General features: G+C 44.1%; 1 protein-coding gene across 4 annotated transcripts in view; it reads right to left on the minus strand.

Moving 5' to 3' along the window:
- Nucleotides 1-13,351, minus strand: part of LOC147700313 (uncharacterized) — a 219,494-nt gene that overhangs the window by 193,260 nt on the left and 12,883 nt on the right. For 2 of the 4 annotated variants that reach the window (XM_086935683.1, XM_086935686.1), the window contains exon 2: nt 9,767-9,982. In XM_086935683.1, the coding sequence (XP_086791809.1) occupies nt 9,767-9,944 (178 nt within the window). In that variant the 5' untranslated portion in view covers nt 9,945-9,982. Of the gene's footprint in view, nt 1-9,676; nt 9,983-13,351 lie in introns of all 4 variants that reach the window. The other 2 variants (XM_086935685.1, XM_086935684.1) reach the window with 1 other exon arrangement.

A 13,351-nucleotide genomic window follows, 5' to 3' on the forward strand; every position in this document is an offset into this window, starting at 1 on the left:
GGCTGAATGGGCATGTGCTACCACTAGGTCCATGGCAGCCAAGGAGGGTGTTGAGAAGGATCTGGAGCCTGGGAGTATGGCCCAGATCCCTGCCTTAGAGAGAAGGGGCAGGGGGCACGGGAAGCCAGCCCCCTTGGCTCCCACGGCCCAGGAGGGAACAGCCCCCCGAGGGGGATGCCCTGGAGCCTACCAGGGAGCAGAGTGCCAACCTGGGGGACCTGCCTGAGCTGACCCATTGGCAGCAGGAAGGAAGGCCCACCAGGGAGGAGTTTCGTGAGCAGCAAAGAGTTTGCCTTTCTCTTGAGGGTATGCGGCAACAGGCTGCAGCCCAGGCAGCAGGTGACCAGTCTGGTTCACATCTGATTTATTGGGAGAACGGTCTCTGTATAACGAGCCTAAGGCTGCTAAGCTGGGGTCAGCCTGTGTTCTGGTGGTGTCCGCATGCTTCAGAGCCTTCCTACTGGGGTTGGCTCATGACATTCCATTGGCAGGACATCTGGGGCAGACCAAGACCTTTGAAAGGCTGCTCACCCACTTTTATTTGCCCCAGATGCGCAAGAGCTCAGACGCTCATTGCAGGACATCTGAGACTTGCCAGGCAAGTGGGAAGAGTTGGGGGGGGGGGGGGGGGAGGAGATCAAGACCCCACTCCAGCCCTTTCCAGTTGTTAGTACCCCATTCGAGTGAGTGGGCATTGACATTGTGGGGCCTCTCGATCCCAGGACAGCCATGGGCAACAAGTTCATCCTGGTCCTGGTTGACCATGCCACCCGATACCTTGAAGCCATCCCGCACAGGACGGTGACGCCCCCGTGGTGGGCCGTGCACTGGTGAGGATCTTCTCCTGCGTGGGGTTCCCCAGAGAGGTGGTGTCTGACAGGGGCACCAACTTCATCTCCCAGTACATGAAGTCTCTGTGGAGGGAGTGTGGGGTAACTTATAAGTTCACCACTCCCTACCACCCCCAAGGAAATGGTCTGGTTGTAAGATTCAACCGGACCTTGAAGGGCATGATTATGGGCCTAGAGGAGCCCCTAAGGCGTTAGTGGGACGTCCTCTTGCCATGCTTGTTGTTGGTCTACTGTGAGGTGCCACAGAAGTCCTTAGGGTTCAGTCCCTTTGAACTGCTCTATGGCCATCCGGTAAGAGGGCCTCAGAGTCTGGTCAAGGAAGCCTGGGAGCAATCTCCTAGGAAACCTCCCCAAGATGTATTACACTACATATTGGCCTTCAGGAATCAGACTCGGCATTTCAGAAAAATTGCTGAGGCAAATCTGGAAGCCAGTCAGGCGGAAATGAAACGCTGGCTCGACCAGAACACCACTCTGGTCGAGTTTCAACCTGGTCAGAAGGTTTGGGTTCTGGCCCCAGTGGAGCTTGGGGCGCTCCAAGATAAGTGTACCGGTCCATTTGAGGTGGGGGAGCGCAAAAGTCCAGTTACGTACTTGGTGGACCTTCAGTCTCCCAGCAACACCTTGCGGGTCCTGCATGTGAACCGCCTGAAGCCCCACTTTGCGAGATCTGAAGTGAGCATGCTTCTTGCCACAGATGCTGGGATGGAGGAGGAGAGTGAGCCTTTTCCTGACCTCCTGTGTGCAGGAGAGAAGGATGGGTCAGTGGAGGGTGTGGTCCTCTCCACCACACTGACCCCTGAGCAGCAGAGAGATCGTCACCAGCTGTAGTGGCAATTTTCTGATTTTTTTCCCCTGGTGCCGGTTGTCACTGAGTGGTTGGTGCGTCCATGACGTGGACACAGGGGGACAGTCCGCCTGTCAAGCACAAGGCTTACAGGGTGACTGACAGGGTCAGGGCCTACATTCAAGAGGAGGTCTCCAAATGTTTGCCCTAGGGGTGATTGAGTCCTCTAGCAGCCCATGGTCCAGCCCCGTGGTCTTGGTGCCCAAAAGCTGCAGCGCCTGGTGCCACTCCTGAGTTCATAGTCTGTGTGGACTACCGAGGTCTCAATTCGGTCACGAAGACCAACTCGCACCCCATTGCCAGAGCTGATGAGCTCATCTATCGGTTGGGGGCTGCCCGGTACCTCAGCACGTTTGATCTAAAGTCTGGGTACTGGCAGATCGCCTTAACTGATGGGGCCAAATAGAGGTCTGCATTCTCCACCCCAGATGGGCACTACCAGTTCCGTGTGATGCCCTTTGGGATGAAGAATGCCCCTGCCACCTTTCAGAGGTCGGTTAACCAGGTGTTGGCTGGACTAGAGGCTTTCAGTGCCGCCTACCTGGATGACATTGCAGTGTTTAGTTCCTCCTGGGAGGACCACTTGCACCACCTCTGGGAAGTGTTGATGGCCCTGCGCATAGCAGGCCTCACAATCAAGGCCAGTAAGTGCCAGATTGGGCAGGGTTCTGTGGTGTACTTAGGACACCAGGTAGGGAGTGGCCAGGTGGCACCCCTACAGCCCAAGATTGAAACCATCATGGCATGGGAGCCCCCCAGGTCCCAGGCTCAGATGAGAGCCTTCCTATGTCTCACGGGTTATTACAGGAGGGTTGTCAAGGGGTATGGCAACATTGTTGCACCCTTGACTGAGCTGACTTCCAAGAAGCAGCCAAAGATTGTGAACTGGACTGACACCTATCAGAAAGCTTTTGATGCCCTCAAGACTGCCACGTGTACAGCACCCGTCCTCCAGGTGCCCAATTTTGCATGGGGTGGGGGCTGTTCTGTCACAGGTAAATGAGGAGGGACTATACCAACCTGTAGCCTTCATCAGTTGGAGGTTACTTCCCCGGGAACAAAGGTGGAGTGCAATTGAGCGGGGGCATTTGCTGTTGTCTGGGCACTGAAGAAGCTGAGACCATAACTGTTTGGAACTCACTTTCAGGTTGAGACAGACCACAGGTCTCTCAGATGGCTGATGCAGATGAGGGGTGAGAATCTCAAGTTGTTGAGGTGGTCCATTTCTCTACAGGGTATGGATTTCACGGTGGAACACCGCCCTGGTACAGAACATGCCAATGCTGACGGTCTGTCCAGATTTTTCCGCCTTAGTGGAGAGAACTCCCATGGGGATGAGTAGTTCTCCCCACATTTCAGCTGGAGGAGACACGTGTTAGACCTGGCACTATTGGCGTGGGTCACCCTTCCATATTTCGCTGTTGTCTCCTCTGTTTTTGCTGGTATTAAATGCTCTGGGTGCTGTGCCACTGCCATTCAGTGCCACAGCACGAATGCTCGCTGTGTAAATGTAACTGTGAATTGTTATATCCCTGATTGGCTTATTTGGGTCACCTGTTAGTCCCTAGAAGTGTGGCCTGTGTGTGCCAAGGGCTGGTAACCCAAATGCTACTAGTGGGCCTGTAACGCTGGTTTGCACCACCCACAGAAGCAGCTTGTAAATGATACCTCAGAGCTGCCTTTGCAGTGTCTGTGTGCAGTCCAGAACTGCCATCTTGGCTGAGAAGTGCCCACACTTCCCAGCCCCTGAACCTTCCCTTAGTATCATGTCAGTCACCCCTATGGTAGGTGCATTGTGTGTGTAAGGCAGGACATGGCTTGATATGTGCAGCATGTCATGGTAGTGAATCACCCTCCATTTTGTTTTTCACTGCTGCAAGGCTACCTGTTCTCCATAGGTTAGAATGTGCAGTCTGGCTATTACATCTTATAGTCATAACTGTCCCAGGGAACATAGTAGAAATTAGAGTTTAGTATGCCTGAGCTCAGAATAATAAAATACATCTTTTAGCAAAGTTGGTTTTAATATTCTGTGTTTGAAAATACCACTTTTAGAAAGTAGGTATTTTCTTGCCTAAGCCTTCCAGTGTGCTCTGCTGTTATGTGTATTGACTGGGTTTAGAGGGGCAAGGCAGGCTGAGTCATACCTGGGTTGAATAGAGAGATCTGCATTGAGTACTGGGGAGGGGTAGCTCCTTGACCTTAATAGGGCTGTGCCTGGCAAGGTGAATGCTGGCGCCACCTCCTACTGTGCGTCTGATGGCAGACCCCCTCTTTCTGAAAGGAAGGATGCAGCCTGGTAAAAAAAAGTGCTCCAGGCCTGAGCAGAACTGGTTCTGGCTGGGTTCAGTGACTAGAGACTTTTGAGAATAAAGTCTTTTGGGGTATAAATATCTGTGCCCAAACCCGATTTTTGTATTGCTCCTGGATGTCAAGAAGAACCATTGTCCATTTCACTGAAGGGCTCTGCAGGAGGGAGAGAACTGTGCTTGTGTGCTATTTCCAGGGCTGGCCTGCAGTAGTTCCGACTGGACTTGGAAGAAGAGGGAAAAGGACTTTTGAGAGAACTTTTATTTTGCTACAGCAATCACCCAAGGGCTAGAAGACCACTGCCTTGAACTGAACTCCCATTTGCACACTTTGAACTATTTCTACAGTCTTTCAAGACTATTCCTATTTTTCAGTATTGTGGCTTTTTAATGTTAGTGGTCTTGTGTTAAGCCTATATATAAAGATACTTATTTTTTATAACTACTTGTGTGGTGTCCCTTTGTAGTGTTCCTCACGGTGTTACTGTGTATGATCATAAATGCTTTACACACTGCCTCGGAGATAAGCCTAGCTGCTCGTGCTACGGGTTGAGCAGGGGTTATCAAAGGGTGTAGCCCCCTTACTCTGACTTAGGAAGAAGGGTCCCTACTTGGACAGTGGCCAGCCATTGCCAACTAGAGACCCCCATTTCTAACAGCCACTCTTTGGCCACTGTTTTGGTTGTTCATGAAATGTACACAAAGTGCGACTAACATACACAACATTTGGAACACATTAAAACTTTTGGTGATGGGAAGAGCATCCCAAACTATTTTACTATACATAATTAAACAGGCATGTAAGGTTTGAGCAAGAGTTGTAACAGTCATAATATAATGCGCCCTGTACATGCCTGACATAACTGTGGCGCGTCAGGTCCTTCAAACAAATGGTGAAAAATACAGAGGTGCAGAAATGGTGAGCTGGGGAATGTGAACTATTGGGAGACATATATTCAATTGGGAGATTTATAACATTAACTTATACAAACAAACAACTTGAAATTGGACAGGGCCAACTCTTAGAGTACACATCAATGGCACAAAAAGCTCTGACAGCCCATTTCAGAAGCGGTGGTAAAACACACAAACCATGATAAAATAACTGTTAATGGACAGGTGTATGAGATTGGTGGCAAACATATAAGGAGCCTTAAAAGAGGACAAAGGTGGAAACACCTCAGCAGCACACAAAAGATGGGTGATATGAATAAAAGAACCACTTGCTGAATGGGAGTGGAATTAAGCCACGCAGCCTCCTTAAAAGAGTGGCATCTTGGCCAATGGCACCATATTGCTCACACAAATATTCCATTGCCATTGGCATGGATGTGAATTCTGAACCTAACACAAAATCTGGCTTACAATGTCTGATGCACTGAGGGGGAGGGTGGAACGGAGAACTGCAAAGAGGCATAAAGGAAAGGATAGACAGCATACTTTGTAACATCATCCCTGGTAAGCACGATACAGAACTTGCAATACATATACACAAGGGGTACTCTTTACCGGGCCATTTCCAACATTATGGTTCAGAACATAAGATGCTACAAGGGACTTATTTCAAAAATATTCTCTTAGTCAATGAGTGGTACCACAATTTCACACTCTTAAGTATCCAAAGGATATCAGATTTGTTTTAAACACAGCATAAATGCATGGAAGGTGAAGATAAAACAGAGCAAAAGAAGGGATGTTTGTTTTGAATCAAATCTTTACTTTGTAAAAATAACAAGGGATGTGAAAACACAAATTAATTAAAGCAAGAAAAGTCATGAACGAAGAAAGACAATGTTTTTTCTATGGTTCATAACATTGAGTATCAGCTCCAGTTAGTTCAAACAAACAACCCAAATTAAACATTAACAAGTGGTTGTAGGTTGGCGTCAAATGACAGCATTATAGGAGATGATAGCAGGATGTCGACGTTTCGGTCTTTGTTGTATCCATCAATAAGACCATCATCAGGACGATGTTTAATTTCAATGCTGTAAACAACTCCCTATATAAAAATAAATTTAATTATTATAAACCAAATTTAAAATGAAAAATTCGTAAACCCTAAAATGCTCTGAAAATATATACAAAAACATAAAGCTTGAGGAAAGTATCTACCCCTTCCTGGTGATACCTCCATAAAATCTAAAAATCAATTCGCAGTCAATGTGACTGAGTATAAGTTACTGTCGATATTAGCCATTTAACCTATTTAAATTGAAAAATAATCAAGAGCACACAGTTTTATATTATTGCAAAACATGAGAGATATATCATTGCTAAATATCATGGTCCAGTGACTTTTGAGTGTACATTCTTATATATTAAAAACTTTGCACATTCTATTGCTTCAATTTAAAAAATTCATAAAGCTATGCACTTCATGTGAGCAAAGCGACAATGCTAAGCATTTGAAAAAATGAACAGTTTAAAGGTGAAAATAAAACAGGTTCATTGAGATCACATTCTCCATAGTTAGACCAAGTCAGCATTTTTGTGTCAAAGAAAGAGTTGTGACACATAAATATGGTCGAAATTGCCATCTTAAATCACACTCTCTTCTACCAAGCTAGAGCATATGGATAACTCTACAGACGTCTGTAAATATCTATAACTGATGGCATACCTTATGGTGTTTAAAGGGGACCGTGTCAGATGAAAGAATGGTCAATGGAGAGGTCTGGAGGGAAAAGGACTCTCTTAGTTAATATGACAAGCAAAATTAAGTAAATGTATGAAAATAAAACTAAATGAAATCTACCTCAAAATGGAAGGATGTGACCCAACGTTTATCAGAGTTCAATCGCGCTGGCTAATTAGTCCAGACGGAGCGATGTTCTTGTTCTATATAGAAACAGTGGAAAAGATTTATATTGTTTAAAAACAAAGGAATAAAACGAACATTTAGCATGTGTTCGGTGTAAGAACAGCAAGTGGAGCTGGGAGCAAAAATTTAAATGTAGAAACGAGCGCACTGGTTAATATATAGTTGCTGCAGCCGCTTGTTAGAGCATGAGCGGATCTGACTATCGTAAATAGTGGCATTTACTAGCAGCTGATAATACCAAACAATAGTGTAATGACTAGCTTCCTTTCCTAAGTTTGTACTTACTTGGGGAGTTCGCGAGCGGAACGGAAAAATATCTTCACAGGTTCGTCTCGGTAGTTTGACTGAACCTCGGGTAGCGGATGTTTATAGTGGCTGACCCGGAAGTAGATATCAAGCAGTCGATGCATTCTCTAGCTTAAAACATGTTACTAGGTGTTCAATTAAGTATAATAAATACTACATTGTGTCATGGACTAAAGTAATTTACGTGTCATATGTTGAAAAAAGTCGGCTATCGTGGGTATCTTAAACGGTCGCCATCTTGAATCTGGATCATAAGATGCGATCCATATGGTAACAATGCCAGAAACTGACGATAACCTAGCTGGTGGGAGTGCCAAGGGGTCACTCCCACCAGCTAGGTTATCGTCAGTTTCTGGCATTGTTACCATATGGATCGCATCTTATGATCCAGATGTCAAACTACCGAGACGAACCTGTGAAGATATTTTTCCGTTCCGCTCGCGAACTCCCCAAGTAAGTACAAACTTAGGAAAGGAAGCTAGTCATTACACTATTGTTTGGTATTATCAGCTGCTAGTAAATGCCACTATTTACGATAGTCAGATCCGCTCATGCTCTAACAAGCGGCTGCAGCAACTATATATTAACCAGTGCGCTCGTTTCTACATTTAAATTTTTGCTCCCAGCTCCACTTGCTGTTCTTACACCGAACACATGCTAAATGTTCGTTTTATTCCTTTGTTTTTAAACAATATAAATCTTTTCCACTGTTTCTATATAGAACAAGAACATCGCTCCGTCTGGACTAATTAGCCAGCGCGATTGAACTCTGATAAACGTTGGGTCACATCCTTCCATTTTGAGGTAGATTTCATTTAGTTTTATTTTCATACATTTACTTAATTTTGCTTGTCATATTAACTAAGAGAGTCCTTTTCCCTCCAGACCTCTCCATTGACCATTCTTTCATCTGACACGGTCCCCTTTAAACACCATAAGGTATGCCATCAGTTATAGATATTTACAGACGTCTGTAGAGTTATCCATATGCTCTAGCTTGGTAGAAGAGAGTGTGATTTAAGATGGCAATTTCGACCATATTTATGTGTCACAACTCTTTCTTTGACACAAAAATGCTGACTTGGTCTAACTATGGAGAATGTGATCTCAATGAACCTGTTTTATTTTCACCTTTAAACTGTTCATTTTTTCAAAGGCTTAGCATTGTCGCTTTGCTCACATGAAGTGCATAGCTTTATGAATTTTTTAAATTGAAGCAATAGAATGTGCAAAGTTTTTAATATATAAGAATGTACACTCAAAAGTCACTGGACCATGATATTTAGCAATGATATATCTCTCATGTTTTGCAATAATATAAAACTGTGTGCTCTTGATTATTTTTCAATTTAAATAGGTTAAATGGCTAATATCGACAGTAACTTATACTCAGTCACATTGACTGCGAATTGATTTTTAGATTTTATGGAGGTATCACCAGGAAGGGGTAGATACTTTCCTCAAGCTTTATGTTTTTGTATATATTTTCAGAGCATTTTAGGGTTTACGAATTTTTCATTTTAAATTTGGTTTATAATAATTAAATTTATTTTTATATAGGGAGTTGTTTACAGCATTGAAATTAAACATCGTCCTGATGATGGTCTTATTGATGGATACAACAAAGACCGAAACGTCGACATCCTGCTATCATCTCCTATAATGCTGTCATTTGACGCCAACCTACAACCACTTGTTAATGTTTAATTTGGGTTGTTTGTTTGAACTAACTGGAGCTGATACTCAATGTTATGAACCATAGAAAAAACATTGTCTTTCTTCGTTCATGACTTTTCTTGCTTTAATTAATTTGTGTTTTCACATCCCTTGTTATTTTTACAAAGTAAAGATTTGATTCAAAACAAACATCCCTTCTTTTGCTCTGTTTTATCTTCACCTTCCATGCATTTATGCTGTGTTTAAAACAAATCTGATATCCTTTGGATACTTAAGAGTGTGAAATTGTGGTACCACTCATTGACTAAGAGAATATTTTTGAAATAAGTCCCTTGTAGCATCTTATGTTCTGAACCATAAACTGCCCAAGCCTACAAGGGTTTATTGGGTTTTCCCCTGAGAAAAATCTTATTTCCAACATTAGGCAAGACTAGGCGGCCGCCTAGGGCGGCAAAAGGGGGATTCTTTTTTTTTTTAATTTGAAATCAAACCGCGAAACAAAATTAGCAAATTTGGAGGAAACGGGAGGGACGGCATTTTTCCATTCTTGCCTGGGGCAGCAAAACACAGAGAAAGTGCCCTGCCCCTTACTAAAGTATCACGACCATCGTGTATCCAAGCACCACTCATGTACACCTCTCCCACTGCAGGAAAATCATGTAGAGCACCTGCAGGGGCACTCGTGACAGGATTCACCTTGTCAAGGATATAGATAGAGCAAGACAGAATGATGACATGAAGAGCAGGAAGGTACATTGCTCCTGCAGCATTTAGTCAATTCAAAATCAAATACACATCATATTTACCAATACAGGCTTGAGGGTGATTTGTTACAGTGAAAATAGCAGATTGAAAAACTGACCACTGCCGACCATATGATGGCTCTCCATGTCTGCGCTGAACATATCAGGGGAATCTCGTCTGTCTGTGCGGAGCGGATGAGGGTACTCACTTCCATCTGCACTCGGGTGGTCAGGGCGCTCTCTTCCATCTGTGATGAGTGCAACAGGGTGCTGACTTTGGTCTGCGCTGCAGGGCTCAAGGAAGTCTTTTCTGTCTGTGCTGAGTGTATTGCGATTCTCCCTTTGACCTGGGTTTACAGGATACTTCGGACACTGGGTATCTACCATGATTTTGGTGAACACACCCAATTTAGAAATTCATGCACCTGTACGAAAAGAAAATATAATTAGAACATAATATCACCGCGTAGGAATAGTAAATAGTTGGTATGGAAAGCTTATATTTTAGAGACAAAAAAGGCCAAGAGGTTTAGGGAAAAAACCTTCATGTGATTGCAAAGAACATATATATATATAACTATCCTTTAAACAAGGTATTGATGTAATACCTCTCCTGGTTCTTATTCCGGACAGGTTTTAAGTGTAACTAAAGGGAAGAGTTTCGACTTTAATCTTTAGCATAAAATCTAACTTCCTGCCTGGACAATGGCTCCAAGTCATTATAGCTCCTATAACACTCTGTGCACTTTGAATTCAATAACTGTACACCAGAAGCACAGGAGATGACACAAGACTACTTTGATGACAAGAAACGAGTGGGTGGTACTTCAGAGCCTGCACAGTCTCAATGAGGTGGTCTCATCTGTCTGAAGGTGAGCATACCGCCAGGCATTGAACCCAGTATAAATTATATCTAGAACTGCTGCAGAAGTCTAAAACATATAACAAAACAATCATAGGAAAATGTGTGGTGGCTGGGGGACGTCGGTGCACCCAGCACAATATTTACAAACAATCAGAGTCATATATATATATATATATATATATATATATATATATATATATATATAGAAGAGCCACCCAATCTTCCTTAGCTGGAAAGAGTCCAAATGTAAGAAAGGATTCTCCGAGCACTCAGGAATCCAACAGCTGAGTCCTGGTTTTAACATGTGTTCTTTGCCGACGCCAACACGTGTTATGTCCTTGGCGTATTCAGTAACAGCAGACTGCATCAGGGCTAATCATACGTTGAGTGGTATTGTTGCCCCGCTGCCTTGAGTGGGGTGTGGGACATAAGACATTTGAATGAGTAAGTTCTATAGGGGAGAGCTCCTGTGCTGTTTAGTCAATGTTCATGTTCTGTGTTAAATATAGGAAGAGGTGGTGGCAGCATACCAGTTTTGTGATGGACTACTGACAAAACCGATTTTATATTGAGAGGTTTGTGGTGTGCCTACATACTTCACACATGTTCTATTTGAACGTAGTGCTCAGACCCCTCACTGACATCTCCCTGTGCTTGCTCTATGCCTGCGCCAGCTAGCATACTGTTTGTGAGTGGGTGGCTGCAGAGACCAGTGGGATCCATGTGGGATACCCCATAAAAAAACATGGTGAAATAATTTAGGTAACCAGACAGTCAAAATGTATTGCTTGCCACCCTGAGCTGTAGACTATAACCTTAGACAATGAAATGGGGGGTTCTGAGGCAGGGCTGCGTTAATCAATCAATTGTGATCAGTTAGTAAGAGTTTGAGGACTGCCTCTTTCAAGAGCACTGCCATTCTCGGCTGACAATGTGAAGTGGAGGTGTCAGCAGAGACTCTTTTTAAGCACAGGCAATGTTCTAGGCAGGGATAGCCCACTCTGACTTTCCAGAGTGCTAGTCCACACACTGGTGACAGCGAGGTACAGACTTTTCATTCTTCATTGTGCCAATGTTTTGTATTTTTCAGTTAGAGCCTGCATTGTCACTATCTGCTCCAACAGCCATCACCTTTGCCAAAGAGCGTCTATGTTCTGTAGAAGGAACATTGAACTATGAAAAGCAAACCACTACAAACTGGTTTCTGAACATTGACAGCTGGATAAACATCCCATGTCTGGAAGGAGTGTTGATACACAGGACTGGCATCTCCATAAGCTGCCCCTCAGAGTTAAAGAGACTTCACCTGAAATCTATGCATCTTGCTGGAGAGTTGTGGGTCAGCCTGTAGCCTGACCTGCCAATGAGGGGAAGAAATACCCGACCATGAAGGAAGATACTGTCCAATTATGAGAAGACCAGATGGTGTATCAAGTTTGGAGCAGCCTAGAAGTAGACAGTACTGGAAGTGCAACTGTTGACAACCCAAGTCTGAAGAGGATCTCCAGACTTCCCAATGAGTTTCCAGAATAAGGCAAGTGAACGGAACTCAGTTATGGGTCAACAAGTATGGCCACAATGTGCCTCTCTTCTGCTCCATGCTAGAGAACTGGGCTGGCTCTGCTAAGACATTGAAACTTTCTGCCCCAGTGGGAGAATTCCTGGTGAGGAGGAACTTGGGGGGGCTTCCAGACCCGTGCTTTCCCTGCTCAGAGCCACTGCAAACAAGCACCACAGGTGAGAGTCAATAAAGGGGCACCCAACAACCTGCACTATTGGGAGCAGTGACAGGACCACCCTGCCATGCTAAGGACTTGTGTGTAGCACGTGCCCAATCCACAAAGTAAATTGAGCCACTTGAACACTCACTGACTGTCTCCTTCTGATTAACTCCAGCAGGTGATATAACCAGGTGGGGCTGAAACACCCAAAAGAACCTTTAGTAGTGCGACATATACAGCCCGCCTTTGCGCGACAAAAACAGGAAAGCTGATTGAACCATATTACAATGAGCTTGCACCTGTGTAAGAGTTACGTATCAATATTCATGTGTGCTTAGACCCCTGTAGTTCCAGTATACCAATATAGTACCAATATAGCTGATTAGCATTACTTATGTGTAGCATTATGTTTTGGTATTAGTTTAAAGTATTTCTCTATTGACAAAGAAAAAACTCTGGGCAGGACTGTACTTATTGTACCAGTGTGATTGAGTGCAGAGTCACTAGCCCATCCACTTCCCTTGGAAGCCTTTAACTGCTAGAACTCCATACCCTGAGAGGCAATTGTGAAAAGTTGTACTTTGCGCCAAGTTCGCAGAGGCATAATAAATTACACCCCAGAACATCAGCAGTAAAAGGCCACAACTGAGTGGAGCTCAAACAGGTTCTGCTAACACTGTGTAAGACGGAATAAATCAAAGTCTTGGTGATAGAGGAATGCTTCAAACATGCCAAGTTATTACTTCATGATCTTAACTCCAGGTTGAAGCAATTCAAGTTTTTATAAGCTTTTAAGTTTTACTTAGAAGGAATGCACAAAATACCAACCAAATTAAAGGAATTAAACATTCATCTGAAGAATATTAAAATACCTTCATATTCTTCTATCAAGATTGTATTGACCACAAAATGCAAAAAAAGTATATGGAACACAAATACAGAGAGGTCTGTACGTAAGCATGTCTGTTTTTGGATTTCTACAGTGAGAACCTATCAACTGAACAACAGAGAGCCTTACAAGGGATAAGCGCAGTGGCAGTGGTTTGTGGGGGAATTGGACAGAGGGAGGGAGAAGAGCTAAAGGAAAGGGTAAGATGTCAGCCTATGTCAGGTAGTGTTCCTTAAAGAAATTAGTTTCCAGCTTCTTCCTGAATTGTGGGAGGGTTGGCGCTATTGTTATGCTGGAAGGGATGTGGTTCCAGATCCTG

The sequence above is a fragment of the Lissotriton vulgaris genome, chromosome 8 (assembly GCF_964263255.1).
Source record: "Lissotriton vulgaris chromosome 8, aLisVul1.2, whole genome shotgun sequence".
Lineage (NCBI taxonomy): Eukaryota > Metazoa > Chordata > Amphibia > Caudata > Salamandridae > Lissotriton > Lissotriton vulgaris.